The 21,716-nt window shown below is 41.5% G+C and overlaps 1 protein-coding gene across 6 annotated transcripts in view; it reads left to right on the top strand.

Moving 5' to 3' along the window:
* Positions 1 to 21,275, top strand: part of LPP (LIM domain containing preferred translocation partner in lipoma) — a 281,781-nt gene extending 260,506 nt beyond the window's left edge. For all 6 annotated transcript variants that reach the window (XM_073675189.1, XM_073675188.1, XM_073675185.1 and 3 more), the window contains 3 exons: positions 9,223 to 9,401; positions 14,947 to 15,067; positions 15,159 to 21,275. In XM_073675189.1, coding sequence (XP_073531290.1) covers positions 9,223 to 9,401; positions 14,947 to 15,067; positions 15,159 to 15,287 — 429 coding nt within the window. In that variant the 3' untranslated portion in view covers positions 15,288 to 21,275. The remainder of the gene's footprint in view (positions 1 to 9,222; positions 9,402 to 14,946; positions 15,068 to 15,158) is intronic.
* Positions 21,276 to 21,716: the final 441 nt, after the last annotated feature.

Raw genomic sequence — 21,716 nt, 5'->3', positions numbered from 1 at the left:
TGCTGATGTACTTTAGAGGGTGTTATTAATTGACGAGATAACTGACACCAACTGCTTTACATGTACTATAAAGTCATAGTGTGTGTTATGAAATTCTAGCGCGCTGTGATATATGTGTATATTTAGAATGAACATAATGTACTATACAATCTGCTATAAAAACCTTCCATTAACGTCCAACAGTTACTGCATGTGATATCCAGCTAAGTACTGAGCTTTTTCCGCTTAGGGGTACATTTTTCATTTAATTTTTGTTTGTCATGACATTGACAGCTCTAAGTCAATTCTATATGCCTGATATCAGATGCCTTGTTATGGATAAATCTTTTATCACTTTATATAAATGGCCTCTTCCAGGCTCTGAGGAGGATGCTGCTTGGATTATAACTCAGCCTCCAGAGTTTTATTTTGCATGAAGGGGGAGTCACCAGTGTGATGTGTAATGGCCGCTCTCTGCTCTCCTGATCTCACTGCAGAGCTGTGTGTGATTATACCTGACACATCTGCTGGTTCAGCTTCCATCTCACAGGCAGACAGGGCTGCAATATTGTTACAATCCAGCACATCTCAAGAGCTGCAAAAGATGTGTAAGAGAACAAATTTCATTTCTCCTGTTCTGTGTTAGTTACTTGACTCACTGTGGTAACTCCTCCTTTTATTTATAATGAGCTCTGGGGGCAGATGCTCATAAAGACCAGTGTGCGGCCCATAGCCTAGTGACAGATGCCCTTTAAAGGGAATCTGACACCAGGTTTTTGCTACCTCATCTGAGAGCAGCATAATGTAGGAAAAGAGACCCTTACTCCAGTGATGTATCACTTAGTTTACTGGGTGCAGCAGTTATGATGCAGTCAGTTTTTAGATGTAGCAAAGCTCAGAAAGCTAACTCCACCCACACCACGGCTTTCTATGTACATTGTCTAATGACAGTGAGCTGCTTATCAGTGGTGGGGGTGGAGTTGCACCAGGAGCTGTAGTAGTAACATGAAGACCGTAAAAAAGGCAGTTAGACATGCCCCCTGATGAAACGCGGCAAAAGGTGCCTTGGTGTGCTGGGACATTTAATCCAGACAACAGCGAAGTATGATCATGTACTAATACTGGCCTTTTGACTGTCTTCATGTTCTATTATTTCCATCACTGATGTTAGTTTATCTTGAGTATTATACCATCATGTTACAACTATTAACTATTTATTATTTTACTTTGGTGTACTAATGTCCTCCGTATATTTGTACTATACACTTCACTACACGCAGTCCTACTGTATGAATTGATATACACTGTATATTTCGGGCCGCAGATATAAATAGCTGTATTCAATATATGCCTAGATTATTATTTGTCCCCTTGTCTTTGCGTTATCTTGCTTTTTATGTACTTGTTTGATATTTTAAACTGATTTCAATAAAACAAGGTTCTTAAAGAAGCACTCCCACTTCATTAAATGTGGGTGTATATGCATGTAATTTAGTGCGAGTCAGGCTTGGACTGGCCCACCGGAGAACAGGAAAATCCTCCAGTAGGCCCCTGTTACGTCACGTGATCCCTGTGCCCAGTCAGCGCTGGCGTCACTGTTTTCACCTTTGGATGTATAAGGAATCAAGATGAAGAGTGCGACCAGTTGCAGCCCTGACTTCCTCTTTATTACTTGTATGTCTTAAGACAGTGACTGGCGCTGGAAGGGGTTGTCCTAGTAGTGAACAACCCCTTTAATACACTCCCACTACATTACTTGCACATATTCACATTTAATGAATTAAAAACTTAGTGGGAGTTTTTCGTTAACATACTTTTAAGGATTTTGTCTCTGACTCTTTAGCCTGGGTTGATATACTCCGGAACTGGGTCTATAATATAATGTTGGAGTGTGATTCCTGTTACTTTAATGTGGTTTGGTTCTAAGGAATTGTTCTCTTCATTATAATCTATGGTGTTATTCACATGTCTGTATTTTTTCTGGTATCATGGATGAAATGTGTCAGTACAAGTCTAAGGGTGCGTGAAAAACAAGTTCAGCACACGGATGGCATCCATGTGTTGTCCATATCTAACATTGCAAACAATAAGAAAAGCTTTGTAACTTATTTATCTATCCATGAAAAACACTGATGGTAGACACGGGAACACGGACCAAACGCTTTCGAGTTTGACACCAGTACTACTTTTTCACAAACGTGTTTAAACTTGGACGTGTGACCGAGGCCTCAGTTCTGGTGTGTTTATTCACTTTGCATCTTAATTGATAACACCGGTCTGCAACAACACAATTTCAAGAGCTGTTTTGGTTATTCCACTTAATCTATGTTTTTTGGTGCGCTGAATCCGAAAATGGCCTCCGTTTTGTCATAGGACATCACATTTTCTGACAATTTAGGTAACTGTTAAATAAGGTAATACCGTGAAATAAATAGACTTATAAAATTCATTTTTTATTACAAGTTTTTAATAAAAATCATTTTTGAACTGAAATGAGCTCACAAACACTCACTAAAATCGATTTTTTTTTTTTCCCTGTGAGGCTCCTCTTGGTGCATTTACGCTTGTGAGTAGCATCTGGAGTGTCTTTCTGAAGTATCCAACAGTAGTCTGCCATCATTGTAATGCTCCATTTTCCCTGGTATCTTCTTTCCATCTCTTTAATGTCCTGGTGGAATCGTTCACCTTGCTCTTCACTCACAGCTCCCAAATTTTCAGGAAAGTAGTCAAGGTGGGAATGGATGAAATGCACATTCAAACTCATCAGGCAACCTAAAGCCTGAAATGCTTTCAGCATTCATCCGACGATCTTTTTGTAGTCAGGATCTTTTTTAGTGCCTAAAAACTTCTCTACGACCTCTTTAAATGCAATCCGCCCTTCTTTTTGAGGATCCGTCATAGTATTGACAAACTCTTTATCAGCTATAAGCCTTCTAATGTCTGGTCCGGCGACCACACCTTCCTTCAATTTTGCCTCCTAGAGGCTTGGAAACTTGGTGACCAAGTATTTGAAGCATTCAGCATCTCTTGGAAGTGATTTTACGAATTGCTTCATCATGTGGAGAGGTGGTAGAAGAACTTTATAGGGGGGTACCAAAGTTTCTCGGAGGACATTTTTTTCACCGACTGTGAGCACCCTCGGCTGCCAACTCTTCTTGGTCCAGTGATTTTGTCGGTCTTCACTGTCGCACAGACACAGAAAACAAGGGTATTTCGTATACCCAGCTTGTTGCCCAAGCAGCATGCACAAGACGTTCAAATCCTCACGCACTTTCCAACCAGGGTCTTCGTATTTAAGTTTATGAACAACCAATACCAAGTTCTCATAGGTTTCCTTCAATTGTACGGAATGACCTACAGGGATGGAAGCGTAAAACCGCCATTGTGGAACAAAACTGCTTTGAGACTTCTTTTTCAAGAATCTATAAAAAGACGTCATTGCGCTGAATCGTATTTGATTTTGAATTGACCCATCAAACCCTCGACATCGATGCAATAATCCAGCCTTGATCCAAGTAACTCAGCGGCATCTTTGGGAAGATGTAAGTCTCTTACTAAATCCTTCATCTCCTGGGAAAAAAATGTTGGTCTTGTATCGTCTTCAAAGTCAGAACTTGATTCGTCATCTGGTTCAGGTATGATTCCACCTTCATCGGAGCTAGGTATCTCTTCCAAGGTAGGGCCCTTGGGTAGTGGTATATCTGTGCCATGGGGGATGGGACGAATTGCTGAGTGAAGATTGGGGTATGGAATCACACCCTTTCACATTGCATGAGCAAAAGTAACAGTCATCACTATGGTTCCTTTGCTCTCGCCATACCATAGGAATCCCATAATGGAAAGCTTTTTTCTTACTTTTGAACCAATTTTGGAGCTCCTCAACACACCGTTTGCACACTTGGATGCGCCCAAACTTTATCTTGATCTCCAAGTTTTAGACCGAAGTATGCAAAGTATACCTTTTTCACAAAATCTGTAAAATTCAGCTGTTGATTCAACCCTGTATATTCACCACGAATGAAACAGAAACGGTCTGGCGAATTTATACACTCCCGCAAAGTCATAATGCTAATTTTGGGAAACACTGTTGATGAATGAAATTCCAATGCTAGTTTCTTGAAAGCATAAGGACCTTTCATTATGTCACTAACCACCTGACTGCCACCAGCCAATCACGCAGTTCCTATTGATGTTAATGGGGAAAGAAAATAAGCTGCCTGCCGATTATTCACATCAGAGTTTACAGAAGAACCTATAGGTTTGTGACAAGTCCTGACGTTTAGGATTTTTTTCAGTATTTTTTTTCATTATCAAAACACCAAAATACATGGAAATTATATGAAAATAATCAAACCGCTTTTTAGTCGCAGATCTGTGTAATTTACTAGTAGCATTTGTATTTTTGAAAGCATTCTTGGGGTATGTCCACACAACATCTTTGTTTGCTCAGTAACCCTCCTGTAAAAGCCAGAGATAAATGTTAAAAAGAATGAACACATGCACTGTAAAGTAAAAATGACTTGCTGTTCATACGCTCAGTCTTTAGAGCTTCTTTTAACAGCTTCATGTTTGTAAAGACGCAGAACTGTTAAAAAGTGACCTGACCATTCCACATGAAAGCCGCTCACTATTTTATACATACAAGATTTTTTTAAAAAAAGCCGCCAAAAAAAGATGATTCTGGTAATAACCCTGCCTCCGTTATCTTGAAGCGTTTTGGCTTGCGAAACTTGGGGAGTACACTGGTGTTTAAAAGACGTCGTGTGCACTTACCCTTACTTTGCAGCATTTTTTCCAAACCTAAAATTTTTGCATGTAGCCACTATAGTCCTTAAACTTGTGAATCATCTGATTCTGTATAGATTACAGATGCCTTCAACATAAACCACACAAAATGCCATTTAATTTACATTTTTGTGCCTGTTTAACGTCAGTCAGCTATCCATATATTGTATACTTGTAGTTTTTGTCATGACCAAGGGAAAAATGTTATCCGCTGCATTCAGTGTCAGTATAGGTTTGGTATGTGCAGGTCGTCTTCAGGCCGCATATTTTTTCATGTATTGATAGTTTAGTTTGTTCCAAGTACATTCTGTGCTGAAATGGAACTGAAGGGTGTTGTGTACCTCCGTCCAAGACTGAGGTGTCCTTATTGCACAAAAGGAGTGCCACTGGGGTGATCTGTCAGTCTGATGCCTGACTACATATGTGATGTTCACAGCTGGGAGGCAGCTCACATTCCGCATGGCATCTTCCAATGATAGAGGGGAGGGTCTATCATAGGAGCACTTTTCTCATATACCTTGTATAAAACCACATTCTGCTTTTTCTGATGTGCAGATCTTAGGTTTTGCATTTCATGAAACATGCAAAATAATATAGAGAATATCAAAAGATGTAGTTGAGTAACTCAGTTTTTTTATGGAATTGCAGAATTGAGCTCAATGTGGAGGAGTTCAGGAGAAGAAAGATTAAGCTTCTAAACAGCTATAAAGCTCGTTCACTGATTCATAGCGAAGTAAAATTTGTCAAATCTCCTCCTGGACCCACTCCTGCTTCTATGACTAGGTGCTGTGGACGGTGCCGGTGATGGAGGAGATATCGGGACCAGAGGCTCTGTGTACTACAACCTAGTGTGGCTGGGATATTTAGTTCCATCCAGACTGTCGATATGGGATTCTGTGTGTTGAGTAATTAGCTCCCTGTTGTGACCAATGGGACAGCATCACACCTTAATAAAACTCAAATTAACACCAAGAAGGTGAAGTCATGAAATTATGGCAATCACAAAATCAACAGACATGTTAATTATATACAAATGATGAAAAAATGGAGCTAAATTTTCAAAACATCTCTATTTATTCATATTCTAGTATGAGCGCCATGCCAAACATACACTTGCAAGCCTTTTTCTGCTATCAATGAGGTTATTTATGGCTGTCCGAGAATGTTTTGCCATGTTGAATGCGCTTATGCAAATATCATGAAACGCTTCTGACAGTACCCATTACAATTGTCTCGACCATTGTCATCTAAGATGTGCGGAATGGATCAATCATGGAAAGAGCGGTACGGCCATTTCTCCAAAGTATCCCAAGAGCCGTTTTTCAACTCAATAATACCAGGTCACATGTTGCTTGTGTTACTGGGAGCAGCCTGTGTAGCCTAAGAATACTACCATGACCTGCAGCATCTCAAGACTGGTCTTCCATTGAGCACATATGGGAGATCATTGGTCAGCAATTGCAAAAGGAGCTGCCAATAGTGGATCTTGATGATTTGCATGAACAAGTGCATTCATTATGGTAGATTATTCCTCAGACAACCATTAATAACTTCACTGATTGCTTGCCAAGGCATGTAAGTGCACATAGTGTTCATACTTGCTACTGAATAAATCGAGATATTTTTAAAATGTAGTTTCAGTTTTTTAATCATTTACTCATCTTTAACACACCTCTTGATCCTGTAATTTCCATCATTCCACGACTTCTTTTTCTTGATGTTGCAATTTCAACCGTGTCTGATTATGTATACATGTATATTTGTGATAATGTGGTATATGTCTGAGTATACAGTTATATGAAAAAGTTTGGGCACCCCTATTAATCTTAATCTTAAGCTTAATGTTTTATAAAAATTGGTGTTTTTGCAACAGCTATTTCAGTTTGATATATGTAATAACTGTTGGACACAGTAATGTTTCTGCCTTGAAATGAGGTTTATTGTACTAACAGAAAATGTGCAATCTGCATTCAAACAAAATTTGACAGGTGCATAAGTATGGGCACCTCACCAGAAAAGTGACATTAATATTTAGTAGATCCTCCTTTTGCAAAAATAACAGCCTCTAGTCGCTTCCTGTAGCTTTTAATGAGATCCTGGATGAAGGTATTTTTGACCATTCCTCTTTACAAAACAATTGCAGTTCAGTTAAGTTTGATGGTCGCCGAGCATGGACAGCCCTCTTCAAATGATCCCACAGATGTTCAATGATATTCAGGTCTGGGGACTGGGATGGCCATTCCAGAACATTGTAATTGTTCCTCTGCATGAATGCCTGAGTAGATTTGGAGCGGTGTTTTGGATCATTGTCTTGCTGAAATATCCATCCCCTGCGTAACTTCACTTTGTCACTGATTCTTGAACATTATTGTCAAGAATCTGCTGATACTGAGTGGAATCCATGCGTCCCTCAACTTTAACAAGATTCCCGGTGCCGGCATTGGCCACACAGCCCCAAAGCATGATGGAACCTCCACCAAATTTTACTGTGGGTAGCAAGTGTTTTTCTTGGAATGCTGTGTTTTTTTGCCGCCATGCATAACGCCTTTTTGTATGACCAAACAACTCAATCTTGGTTTCATCAGTCCACATGACCTTCTTCCATAAAGAAATTGGCTTCTCCAAATGTGCTTTTGCATACCTCAGCCGACTGTTTGTGGCGTGCTTGCAGAAACGGCTTCTTTCGCATCACTCTCCCATACAGCTTCTCCTTGTGCAAAGTGTGTTGTATAGTTGACCGATGCACAGTGACACCATCTGCAGCAAGTTGATGCTGCAGCTCTCTGGAGGTGGTCTGAGGATTGTCCTTGACTGATCTCACCATTCTTCTTCTCTGCCTTTCTGATGTTTTTCTTGGCCTGCCACTTCTGACCTTAACAAGAACTGTCCCTGTGTTTTTCCATTTCCTTACTATGTTCCTCACAGTGGAAACTGACAGGTTAAATCTCTGAGACAGCTTTTTGTATCCTTCCCCTGAACAACTATGTTGAATAATCTTTGTTTTCAGATCATTTGACAGTTGTTTTGAGGAGCCCATGATGCCACTCTTCAGAGGAGATTCAAACAGGAGAACAACTTGCAAGTGGCCACTTTAAGTAGCTTTTCTCATGATAGCATACACCTGGCTATGAAGTTCAAAGCTCAATGAGGTTACAAAACCAAAAAAAGTGCTTTAGTAAGTCAGTAAAAAGTAGGTAGGAGTATTTAAAACAAGAAAATGATAAGGGTGCCCATACTTATGCACCTGTCAAATTTTGTTTGAATGCAGATTGCACATTTTCTGTTAGTATAATAAACCTCATTTCAAGGCAGAAACATTACGGTGCCCAACAGTTATTACATATATCAAACTGAAACAGCTGTTGCAAAAACACCAATTTTTATAAAACATTAAGCTTAAGATTGATAGGGGTGCCCAAACTTTTTAATATAACTGTATGTAATGTGTGTGTGTGTCTATATATGAATGCGTATATAATTTCTGTATGTCTATATATGTCTGTATATACAATGTAGGTGTATATAATGTGTGTATGTGTGGCCCACAGCGTCCTAGTTTTCAACTTGAAAAAAGGGACTCTGGTTAGGAAACAAGGATTCCGAAAAGTCATCACAGTGGAAGGTATTTATTAAAGGAAAGCTTCTATTTTAATATGATGGCTATTTTAGTAGCTGACGGGACTTTCTGAACTGTTTAGATTGGTTTCTGTCCAAGTTCACTCTAATTACATCCCTTGAATCCCGAAACAACTAAAGTTTTCATTTGAAATTATCCAGTGTGGTAAATTATAGATGACAGAACGATGAATTGGTTTCATGGAAGAAGTACGAAATACGGCAACTAATGTTTTTCGTGCTGTTGGTCAATACTGCCTATGCCCAATGTGGGTATTTGCCATCAATGGCTGCTGCTGCTGCACACTTGCAAATAATATGTCCGTTTGTGAAGTTAAAAAAAGAAGATTGCCAACTTTGGTAGGGGAATAACAGAAAATTATCACCAGACCTCACCCCAATCCTTGCTAACCGTATATAGAAATAAATGGCTTGCATGGTTTTATGATCGTTGCCGTCAGCCTCTTATTTAATTTATTTCTTTATACTGCTTCCGGGGCTGTGCTCTATGACCTATCATTAAGTTATCCATATTGAACAGCTTGGGTATAGATGCTGGGAAAGTATAAAACTTACTATAGTTAGCCAATATGTTTATCAATGAATGTGACAGTGTCTTTATTCTTACACTGTGGAATATAAACCTCTCACATTAGTAAATTGTTCTTTCGACCAAAATCTGTCTTTTTCTTTTTCCTTGTTTTTCAGTAATTTTTAGTAAAGAAGGATACTGATTCCTGGTGACTTTAATTTACAGCCCAATGATATTAATGCTGCACTGCCAGCATACAAAACTGGAAAGCATGCCGTGGTCATTAACGTTTGGGGTGTTGTCTTTTGCAGCGCACGTTGGAGCAGTGCAGCGTCTGTGCCAAGCCAATCATGGAGAGGATCCTGAGAGCTACCGGGAAAGCTTACCACCCGGGGTGCTTCATTTGTGTGGTGTGCTTCCGCAGCCTGGATGGGATTCCTTTCACCGTGGATGCATCCGGACACATCCACTGCATCGAGGATTTCCACAAGTATGATTTTTTTTTCATTTAAGGGTTTAAAATGGTTCAGTATTCAAGCTTTTGCAAAAAAAAAAAAAGTACCGTATTTTTAGAACTAGAAGACGCACCGGACCATAACATGCACCTAGGTGAAGGGGGAGGGGGATCTGCTGCTGACAATGTATAGGGGTAATGTCCCCCAATTCTGTTAATATCCCCCATCCTGTTATATATGGCCCCCCTCCTTCCTGTTATACGTGATACTCATCCCCATCCTGGTATGCATGGCACCCGAATCCCCCATCCTGGTATGCATGGCCCCCTCATCCCTCTTCCTGGTATGTATGGCACCCTTCATCCTGTTATGTATGGCCCCCCTCACACCCATCCTGGTATGTATGGCATCTTCATCCCTCTTCCTGGTATGTATGGTACTTTCATCCCTCTTCCTGGTATGTATGGTACCTTCATTCCTCTTCCTGGTATGTATGGCACTCTTCATTCCTGGTATGTGTGGCACGCTTCATTCCTGGTATGTGTGGCACGCTTCATTCCTGGTATGTGTGGCACGCTTCATTCCTGGTATGTGTGGCACGCTTCATTCCTGGTATGTGTGGCACGCTTCATTCCTGGTATGTGTGGCACGCTTCATTCCTGGTATGTGTGGCACGCTTCATTCCTGGTATGTGTGGCACGCTTCATTCCTGGTATGTGTGGCACGCTTCATTCCTGGTATGTGTGGCACGCTTCATTCCTGGTATGTGTGGCACTCTTCATTCCTGGTATGTGTGGCACTCTTCATTCCTGGTATGTGTGGCACTCTTCATTCCTGGTATGTGTGGCACTCTTCATTCCTGGTATGTGTGGCACTCTTCATCCCTGTATATATAGCCACCCTCATCCTTCATCCCTGTATGCATGGCCCCCTTCATCCCTGTATGTATGGCCCCCTTCATCCCTGTATGTATAGCCCCCCTCATCCTTCATCCCTGTATGTATGTCCCCCTTCATCCTGGTATGTATGGCCCCCCTTACCCTTGTATGTATGGCCCACTTCATCCCTGTATGTATGGCCCCCCCTCATGCCTCATCCCTGTATGTATGCCCCCCCTCATGCCTCATCCCTGTATGTATGCCCCCCCCTCATGCCTCATCCCTGTATGTATGGCCCCCCTCATCCTGGTATGTATGGTCCCCTTCACCCTGGTATGTATGGCCTCCTTCATCCCTGTATTTATGCCCCCCCCCTCATGCCTCATCCCTGTATGTATGGCCCCCCTCATCCTTGTATGCATGGCCCCCCCTAATCCAGGTCACGCTGCACAGAAAAAAAATAAACACTCATACTCACCTCCTCTCTCCTTCAGCGCTGTGTCACGCTCTGTGCCGGAATAGTCACTGCTCCCCACGCTGGGACTGCGTGCGTGGGGAGCAGTGACCATTCATTCTCCCTATTAGCGCGCACGCTGTAGCCACAGCGCGGCTCTTGCAGCACTCGGCTGTCAGCGTGCCCACTATTAAAGGCCATGAATATTCACCACAGAGCGGGACACAGTGCTGGAGGAGAGAAGAGGTGAGTATGAGTGTTCTTTTCTGTGCAGCATGACAGGGATCAGGGGGTGCCAAGCATACCAGGATGAGGGGGCCATGCATACAGGGATAAGGCATGAGAGGGGGCCATACATAAAGGGATGGACGTGGGGAGCAGTGAATATTAATTTTCTTTAGTAGCGGGCACAGTGTAGGCTGCAGCAGGCGGCTGCTGCCTCCTGTGCACCGCTACTCCGCCACTGTCGCTTCTCCCACATCCCCCACCACCCACATTATGTATATATATTGAACTATAACACGCACCCCCCACTTTCCTCGAAAATTTTGGAGGAAAAAAGTGCATCTTATAGTCCGAAAAATATGGTAAATTTCAATTTAGGACTATAAATAAATGAAAGCGCTGGCCAAAAAAATGCCTATTATAATGGCCGCTAAATATCCCAGAATCATTGGAAGTATACATTTATCATACTGTTCAATGGGAAAATCTGCAGCGTATCCACTGTGGCAAAATTAACATCAGATGGTGCAAATTTAGCTGCAGATTTCATTGCAGAAATGCTGTGGCTTTCCAGCAGATTTCACTCTTTGCATTGCAAAGGGAGATCCAGTGCATAACTGAACACGCTGTGGTTGGTGCTTGAGTAGTTCTGTGAATTGTCACATTTAATGCTGTGGATATTACCCACAGCCTGTGGATGAACTTTTGTAAAATCTTGTGTATTTGGTCTGTGTGATCATACCTTTAGAATGGAAACACTACCTAAAATTGGCAATTTTCACTCCGTTTTGAAATTTTTAGTTGTTTCCAGCTACAGGACCACATAAGAGGTTGTCAGGAGGCATCACAATATGTGAATGCAAAATAATGATGGCCCTGTGTAGTCCAAGGCATTTGGGTAAACCGGGCTGATCCAGCTCTTTAAGGGAAAGGGAACATTTGGCTGGAGTGGCCCAGAACACTAAACTAGATTTTGGCCACATTATCTTGTAATAAATCCCACTGACCTCTTTGGTTACTTGTGTTGGACATGTTATCAGTCTATAATAATATAAAATATTATCGTAGTCGATCAGTGTGTTACATTGTATAGACAATTATAAGGGAATAGGGCTAATTAGTAGTGCGGTCTCGGAATCCTGTGGTGGTTAGTGCACATTACACCCCTCAATAGCTGCAGGAAATCAAAACTGACATCTGTAAGTTTATATCTCATAGCTTTGTCTTCAGATTCAAGAGAAGATGTAATTAGAGGGCTCTGACAGAAATGGCTTCAGACTGCTGCTCACAACTATCTGCCCAAACTGACATCACAGAGAGGAACAAAGCTTTCCTACACAAACCAGACATAGCCCTCATACTTGTGGTGCAATGACAAGGATGAATCCTAATGAGCAGGCCTGCACAGTATGGCTTCTTTATAGAACGCCTGGGAGGTTGCCTTTGTGCCAAGGAAGTACATATTCCTTGTACGTCACATCATCAGTCTGTCAGCTTGACAAATTTCAAAATATTACTCGTGTGTTACTATGAAATGCATTCAATTCTGTGTTGACCAAAAAACTAGTTATTGAAGAAAAATGAAGGTAAAAAGTGGTTGCAGCTAAAATTTTATGAGACGACTTGCAAATTAAGTGGGGGGGTTGTATAAGGGGTTTTTCACTCCTTTAATATTGATGACCTATCATCAGTATCAGATCAGTGGGGGTACTACACTCAGCACTACACCAATCGGCTGCTGCCAGCTATGGAGTATGGAGCCGGCGCCATACACGGATTAGTAGTAGTAGTAGTTGCTGCTGGGAACTGCAGAACAGCACCTATTCACTTGACCTTGAGCCGGTACTCAACAGTATTAAAACCATTGCACAACCGCTTTAACTGCTTCAATATTTCAGACACTTGTAGATAATTTTGACACACTTTCTAGGTTGTTTTATATATTACTGTAAATGTTTAAGCGTTTACGGGCCTAACCATACTATCCCAGTATCCAACCAGACATGAATTCATTCATACACTTTCAGATTTAAAATTTTCCATTTTTTACGGGATGGGTGGTTTGGTTTGTTTTTTGTTAGGGTTTTTTCTGTGGTGTTTTTACACTGGATATAAATGTACCCAGTTGAAAAATAGATAAATCCTTTGATTACACATACAAGGGTTGAATACCAGGATCCTAAAGCACTTCTACATGAGACAAGTTCCATTAATCTATATGCTTCGTGGATTATTCTCTCTTCATTCTAATTTCTGTAGTCTTCTGTATAGCAGGACAATAAATCAACTGTTGTAAGTTTACTTGGAGCTTTTCTGGAGTTTGGAGACTGAATGTAGAAGCTTGCCGTTTTGAATGCAATATGGAAGCTATTCTTTCATGTTAAAGTGTGTGTTCGATGTTGAGGTTCTTAAGAATCAAGGTCCTCTTAAGACTATATATACACTTATTCATAAAACAATTAGGGAACCATCCGCCTCTGCTGCTCCCTTCACACTTCACCTTTTTTACTTCCTTTCTGTAGGCTTGTGTTGGGTTTCTTGGATAAGTGTGAAATACATCTTTATTTGTGGCTAGGGAAATGAAAACTTTTTCTCCCCTAATCCATTTAATCCCTGGGTCGTGTGTTTAAATCCTGGGTAGCACGATAAGAATTTCCTAAGACTGACTTTCTTTCTTTGATCTCTCTTTTATTTAAATGTCCTAAAGCCTTAAAATCTCAAGGGATGCTTCTTGTGTGTGTTATTTTCTATGCTGTAGCCAGTTGAATGTACATATATTTTGTTATGGTTTAGTAAGTTACGCTTGCTATATAAAGTGGAACGGCCTGTGGGGCACTGGAATCCAAGTTCTTTTCTGGGGCTGCACCAGTCGTCAGACTTTTCAGATATGATAATCTAGTTATGAGTGAACAAAAGAAATTATTCACCTAAAATCATAATATGATACAACATACTACAGTCACAGAGTTACTTATTCACTGAATCAACCAGGCTAAAGTTTATAAGGACTATAATGCGCAGCATGATTTTGGGTAGTTTAAAGGAACCCGGCCGGTTGCCTGCAACTTCTCTTTGCCCGCTCACTTTGAGTGACGGGTTTCTCTGTGCGTGCTAGTATAGGGAGAGACCGGCTACTCTTGGGGGCCAGGTGGGAGAAGCCACCGGAGACCGAGCCACATGGGAGACTAGTCAGACAGGCGGGTCACCGGTAGCTTTTAAAGAGTGTTTGTTTGAAAAGCTGCAGCGTTTCAGAGAAAAAACAGAGTCCAACATACCTGACTGAAATCGTGCACCCAGTGTCTGATACACAGGCAGCATGTATCAGCTGTCAGATTGTCTTTAAAAGGACATGTAATGCCTAGTAGATCCTCACAGACTATGTATAACTGGATTTTTTTTGTATTGCTTATTAACTTTTTTAATTCAAAATTAAGCCACTGTTTTAATGACATTCAATGCTCTAGCATTTTGCGGCTATATTGTATGTGTGTAAGTAGTTGAGCAAAAAAGATTAGGAGAACCCAGGTCCAGCAGCCACATTGTTAGTACGCGTCCTCTGTACCAGAGCCCTGCTCATCTCCTACCTGCCGGCCTCCCTGGCACCTTTTCTAAGAAATGATGTTCCACTGGCAGTACCTCAAATAGGAGATTCGCAGAGCTCTGGTCTGGATGCCACAGACTACCAACACAACCACTGGACCGTGGTCCTACAAAATTTGACAAATCAGTCGAAGATCTGTCCTGGCCATAACAGCTCTCTCCTTCTCTTCTTAGTCTTGACGATAACAGCAAGGAGGTGGTTGTATCTCAGTGTGTGGGTAGTGGGGAAAGCATTTATGTTTTCAGAGAGGGCAGAGAAAACACTGTAGATAGAATGGTGAATGGTTCGCTCCTGAAATCTTTTTTGATTTCCAATAATTATTGTCTTTTGTCTTTGATTACATGTGGTCCCTTTTTACAGGGTTCCAAGCAACAGAGGAATATACATACAAATTTGAACTTTTTGTTCCTTTTTCTTTTTAGGAAATTTGCGCCAAGGTGTTCTGTGTGTAAAGAACCAATAATGCCTGCTCCTGGCCAGGAGGAAACTGTTCGTATTGTAGCATTGGATCGTGACTTTCATGTTCAGTGTTATCGCTGTGAGGTACATTCTTCTAATAGAAGATGCTGATTTTTTTTTCCCCATATGTATTCTCCAAGATTTGAAATGTTAATATGTATTGTCTGATCTACAGGATTGTGGAAGCCTTCTCTCAGAAGGGGAAAATCAAGGCTGCTACCCATTAGATGGACACATCCTTTGCAAGTCCTGCAACTCTGCACGTATCCAGGCTCTTACTGCCAAGTCCAGCACCGACCTGTGAATTGAATAGCACCTCTACTTGAATGTTAGGAACGTCCTTAATGCTTTTCATTGCTCCTCGCGACTAAGACAGCAGCTGCCTCTTTGGTCAGGTTCATTTAGACACAATGTACAACTTCTCCTTTCACAGATACATTGAAAGGAGGTCTCACACTTCTAACTGCTCCATTCACTCTTCATTCACTATGACACACTTAGTATTTAAAATTGTCAGCCGCAAAGATGTCTCTGGTATTTGGTGCCTGTCGCCTCCTTATTATTGATGTCCGTGCACTAGTAACCTAAATCTATATCTGGATAAAGCAGGAGGTGATCAGATGCAGAGGGGCTTGATCATCATTACTAGCTGTTAGTGATAAAAGCCATTGAAACATGGTTGTTACCTGAACCATGGCAATATTACAAAGCGGGTTGTCCTAGGGGGGGCTAATCTCTACAACATATGTGGTTGCCATGAATCAGTCCATCTTTAGCTCTGGCTTTGCTTCTTTATATAGCACACAGTGTGGCTTCTGCTGGTGATGGCATTTTCTGTTAATGGTTATTTTAAATGTGCTTTTCAGTGGTACGTGGTTTTGAATCTGCAAGCGTAAAAGGCTTTTCCGGGTTAAAACGTAGTGTCATCAAATTCAAAACTATATGCTGCAAAAACTGGGATCCAGGGATACACCACCCTTTACAAGGTGCCTTTCAGTTGTTTCTAGGTCACATTACTCAGGCTTTGTCCCCGGCAGGTGTGTTGTAATTCTGGAAAGCACTAAGCTCAGCCCTGCTGTCGGTCATTAGTGTCTACCAAACAATAAGTGACCATTATAGCAAGAATGTGATGGGCTTTACACAACCTCCTCTTTACCATTCACTTACAGTACAGAACCACTCTAGAGCTGCCACCGAGCTGTAAGATTCAGGAGATATACTCAGCCATTTTGTTTCTCTGTTTACGACACATTGGAAATATATTTTTTTTAAAAGCCTCCGTAAAAAGATACACAAGTGCCTAAGGACACGTTTGCCTTATCATATGGTATCCCATAATATATACTGTAAATCATGCAAGTATGTGCTATGGAAATAAGAGAAGCACATACATGCATAGTTTCCAAATAAAATGATAATATATATATTTTTTGTATACTGTACCTTAGGTCTTTTTTTTTTTTTTATAGAAGTGAAAGAAGGGTTTGCCAATATACACATTGTGCCTTTTGTAGACTAGTGCTGCAACGTAGTATAACCTATACATGCAGAAATATCCCTTTATGGACATATTTGTGAATAGGTACCTTTTGCATCAGTGTGTGTGTGTCCTCATGCTCCCCCCATCTAGGAAAGATCCTTATATATTGGTATGCTATGTTAAGATATCATCCTCTCAAGGTTTAACGAACTCCATCCAAAGGCAATAAATGTCCGTCAAACCTGTTGATATTGGCTAGATTGGCCAAACATTAAGCCTCAGAGGGCCATGATTCAGACCATTGTTCATCAGTGGTTTTTTTTTTCTAATATCAGTGTTTCATTAGTGATTTTCATTAATGAAAAAAAGAATTAAATTACAAAACTTCTCCTATACATTACGATTGTAATCACGGACAGCACACATACTGCACAGTGATGTTATCCACGTGCTGCCTGTGATTTTCATGGACAAAACAGATTTTAATCTGTGATTCTGATCAAACATTTGTCTCCCTGAATTTCTTGCGGATCCACATGTGAATAGCACCTTAGAAGGGTACTTGTTCTATACGTGAAAATCACAGAACATGTACCTGATTCACATATGTCTGAATGAGGCCTTAAACTTCCATATCTATGACATCTGTCGGCAAGAGTAGGATTGGACGGTTTAAATACCTCTCCTTCCCTGGGAATTAGGCTGCTGCCAGAGGGGTCTGCCAGATGCCTCTCCCCATTAAATACATTAATGCTTAAATCTAATGTTCATGTGTATGAGGGAAGCAAGAGAATTAGCTGTCGGCCAAGAGAGCATTACTCTGACAGCAATCTAAAGTGTATGAGCACCTAATGTTAGATCAGGGCTTCCAAAGCAGTACATTATGTAACACAGGCCCATACTACACCTTGTACTGCAAGTATTAATCAGTGTGCTGTGTTACTACCAGACCTCTACTTCTGGTTCATCTGTGTCCTATTACGTGTTTATGGATGCACACTGAAAATGAAGCGGATTTCATTACAGTCTGGAACTTTTATCATATATAACACATGGTTCACCAGAAGCTAAAAAATAGTCTGTTTCTATTGAAGCAAACTGCAGCCTCATACATCAACTAAATATAACCAGTGCAAAAAGGAAATCTCAGGACGTTACGCCCATCGTACAGAGGTATCCAATCTCGACCACTGTCTTGTAATTTATTGAAGATATTGCAAACCACCTGTGGTGTGAAAGAAAAAAGTTTTTAACCCAGGTCTTAAGCAGAAATGGGTAATGGTTTCAGCCAATCTTATTTATTGTGTAATGAAATGTTATCCAATATACTTATTTCTGCACAGTTTTTAAGATTTCTTCTTGTCGGGATATAAATCTGTCCTGATAACATGATCAAGTTGTTCACTTATGTATCCATGACGTGAGCAGGACAGATTTGTGTCCCTTTCATGTATGTACAAAGAAGGTTCCTGACTGTAAGCAAAGAGCTTAGCGGGAACCTGTCATTGTGCCTCATATTGCTTATGACTGTATAGGCCTAGTGCAACAGTAGAAGTAATACCTAGATTTTTTTCTCTGTAGCAAACTGATCGGCCAGTGCTGAGTAGTCAATCAATCTTTGGAGCCTCCTGTAAATTAGCCTAGACATTCATTGGGGGGTAGGCTGATGTGCTCTCGGTGCTTCAACAAACCTCACATCCTGCACATTTTGCATTAGGCAGCAAAGCTCAATTTCTCAGTGCTTGCAAATCGCATCAATATGAGACAGGCATAATTTTTATTATTGTATTAGTGTGTGTATCCATACCACTCGTTTAAGTAGTAAAATTGTCCAGGCAGAACTTGGCCTTTACGCACACGTAGGCAGAGACCTGTCAATCAAGGGCGGGGAGATGCCGCCAGGGATCTGCCTGTCCGACTAGTCTGCAGTGTGGCTCAGTCTCTACTTCTAGTATGTTTTTCTCTGAAATGCTGCAGCGTTTATACAGCCAGTGCCTGATACATGCTGCCCCTGGATCGGACAGCGTTTATACAGCCAGTGCCTGATACATGCTGCCCCTGGATCGGACAGCGTTTATACAGCCAGTGCCTGATACATGCTGCCCCTGGATCGGACAGCGTTTATACAGCCAGTGCCTGATACATGCTGCCCCTGGATCAGGCAGCGTTTATACAGCCAGTGCCTGATACATGCTGCCCCTGGAACGGACAGCGTTTATACAGCCAGTGCCTGATACATGCTGCCCCTGGATCAGGCAGCGTTTATGCAGCCAGTGCCTGATACATGCTGCCCCTGGATCAGGCAGCGTTTATACAGCCAGTGCCTGATACCTGCTGCCCCTGAATCAGGCAGCATTTATACAGCCAGTGCCTGATGCATGCTGCCCCTGGATCGGGCAGCATTTATACTGCCAGTGCCTGATACCTGCTGCCCCTGGATCGGGCAGCGTTTATACTGCCAGTGCCTGATAGATGCTGCCCCTGGATCGGGCAGCGTTTATACAGCCATTGCCTGATACATGCTGCCCCTGGATCGGGCAGCGTTTATACTGCCAGTGCCTGATAGATGCTGCCCCTGGATCGGGCAGCGTTTATACAGCCAGTGCCTGATACATGCTGCCCCTGGATTGGGCAGCGTTTATACAGCCAGTGCCTGATACATGCTGCCCCAGGATCAGGCAGCGTTACACAGCCAGTGCCTGATACATGCTGCCCCTGCATCGGGCAGCATTTATACAGCCAGTGCCTGATACATGCTGCCCCTAGATCAGGCAGCGTTACACAGCCAGTGCCTGATACATGCTGCCCCTGCATCGGGCAGCGTTTATACAGCCAGTGCCTGATACATGCTGCCCCTAGATCAGGCAGCGTTACACAGCCAGTGCCTGATACATGCTGCCCCTGCATCGGGCAGCGTTTATACAGCCAGTGCCTGATACATGCTGCCCCAGGATCAGGCAGCGTTACACAGCCAGTGCCTGATACATGCTGCCCTAGGATCAGGCAGCGTTACACAGCCAGTGCCTGATACATGCTGCCCCTGGATCGGGCAGCGTTTACACAGCCAGTGCCTGATACATGCTGCCCCTGGATCAGGCAGCGTTCACAGCCAGTGCCTGATACATGCTGCCCATGGATCAGGCTGTCACATTCTCTTTAAAGACTTTGTTAACCTGATGCAGAAAACATATTAGAAGATAATACATCTTTTCATTATGCGATAAATATTTATTTGCTGAAACTAGAATACCCCTTTAATATATCCCCACTAGAGTGTCCAGATCACATTATGAATTGTCCCATAAATGCAATGTATCCCCTACAGTATATAGCTGCTGAACAGGTACTGCACCTTCTAGCTAACTTTCCCCTGAAGAAAACGTTTACACAAATGTTTGAGCCATGTGCCAATATCTAGTTGCCTCAGGACTATTCATTTTGCCGTCTCTTGCTGCCGGCCTTGGCTCTCCAATCCCTGCTAGGTGAGTGTGCCTTTCCATTGTTGACTTGACAAATATTTGACACCTTTTTTTATATACTGTGTGTAAATGTGGATTCTTGTGTTTTACTGCAAACCAGTTTATCTGTCCCTTCCACTGTACGTAGAGCAGCAGCAGCATTAAGGCTGTACAGCAAGTAAGAATCCTAGAATGTTAGAGTTGGAAGGGACCTCCAGGGTCATTGTGTCCTGAAAGTCCCTAGAAGCTGTTCCGTCTAGAAAGAGCCACGTCTGCTGCTATTTTCACCACCAAACTTGTGCTACACAGCCCTGTGATGATGTCTGATACAAATGCATCTGCTTGTACATGTGTTATTGTCAACAGTAATGAATGATGTCACTTGGAAGGACATCTTCTATTGCTGAGATTACACTTTACCATGCACTACCCCGTCTCTACTCAAGCTCCTTTGACCAGTAGTGACCCATAAATGCCCTCTGATGACATGGTCACTTCTGCTAAGTGTTTGCAGTCCTCTACATCATAAAGCCAGATTGTGTTCTGTAGAATGAACACCCACAATCTCAAGTGATCCAGTGATCATCACACTTCAAATAGTATATGCAATCAGGCATTCTGATATTATCGTCTTCCACCAGTAATTTTCTGCTGGGAATTCCCAATGCAACCAATGAAAGTGACATCAGGCATTCCAGTCTTTTATAATGGTTAAGTGTTTAATACTTGTATCAGAATTGTTCCATTTTTTTTTTAATATTCCACATTATGACTCCAGTTCCTTTGCTTTGGTACTAAGAATCACTCTCAACACCCTACTGTCTCTTCCGAATGAACCAGTTGTGTTTACATTGTATTCCCTTAGCTGGTCTGTAGCTTCACAGAAATGTGAATGCATGTTCCTCAACAGCGTTCACCTACCTTGGCCCTTTTACTTGTTTATAGGACCTACTGGGCCAATTCATAACAGCCAAGCCATCAGTTTCCCTTTTTTTTCTTTACCATGAGACTGGTTCCGAAAAAGTCGGAATTTGCACATCACAGATATGTAAATATTCCAAAGAAAACTCTAATCACCAAAGATAAAGGAACATGTTGCTCTTGTGTTGCCATAAATCTTATTTTCTGTTGTGACAAAGGGGGGTATCTGACATTGATCTAGGAAGTTTCAGGTATGTTACTGTTTATACAGCACCCAATATTAAAGATGGCAAATATGGTAAAGCAATCAATAAAAAATATAATCTTATTGTACCCTGTTCTAATCTGATTTTATAAGATTTTTTTTACGTAGAATGTTTTTTTTTTCTGATAATATCCACGCTTCACATTAAAATTTCTATTTGCATTAAAATAGGTTTGTGTCTATGAATGCTTTTGTGTTTCACTGACTTAGAAATCATTGTCCTTTACAATTGCCAGATGTTTATGATTGAAAATGTTTTCGCTCAAAACATGCATTAATGATACCTGAATGACAATCTTTGGTTCTTGTATAGATTGCAAAATTGCAGGAATGTTTAGCTCATATTTGCAAATCGCCTTTTAATCCTTCAGTAATGCTAACAGCAGAATAGTGTGAATAGCTTTTTTTTTTATTACTTTTTAACCATAATGGCATCAGTTTACAATGAAAATGACAGCGGTCTTGGTTAAGTGTAGAGATACTGGTAAAACCAGATAAACCCCATGACTTGAAATTGGTTTTTAAAGGTTCAATGAATTTTGACAGCAAGAATAGTGGCACATTGTTGTGTGAATAGATCCTTAAGTCCATGTTTCCCTTTGCAAAAAT

The sequence above is a fragment of the Phyllobates terribilis genome, unplaced genomic scaffold, assembly GCF_046119375.1.
Source record: "Phyllobates terribilis strain yellow unplaced genomic scaffold, ASM4611937v1 Scaffold_3__8_contigs__length_932513732, whole genome shotgun sequence".
NCBI classification, from domain to species: domain Eukaryota; kingdom Metazoa; phylum Chordata; class Amphibia; order Anura; family Dendrobatidae; genus Phyllobates; species Phyllobates terribilis.
Note: the sequence above shows the minus strand (reverse complement) of the source record. Positions and strands in the feature narration are given on the sequence as shown.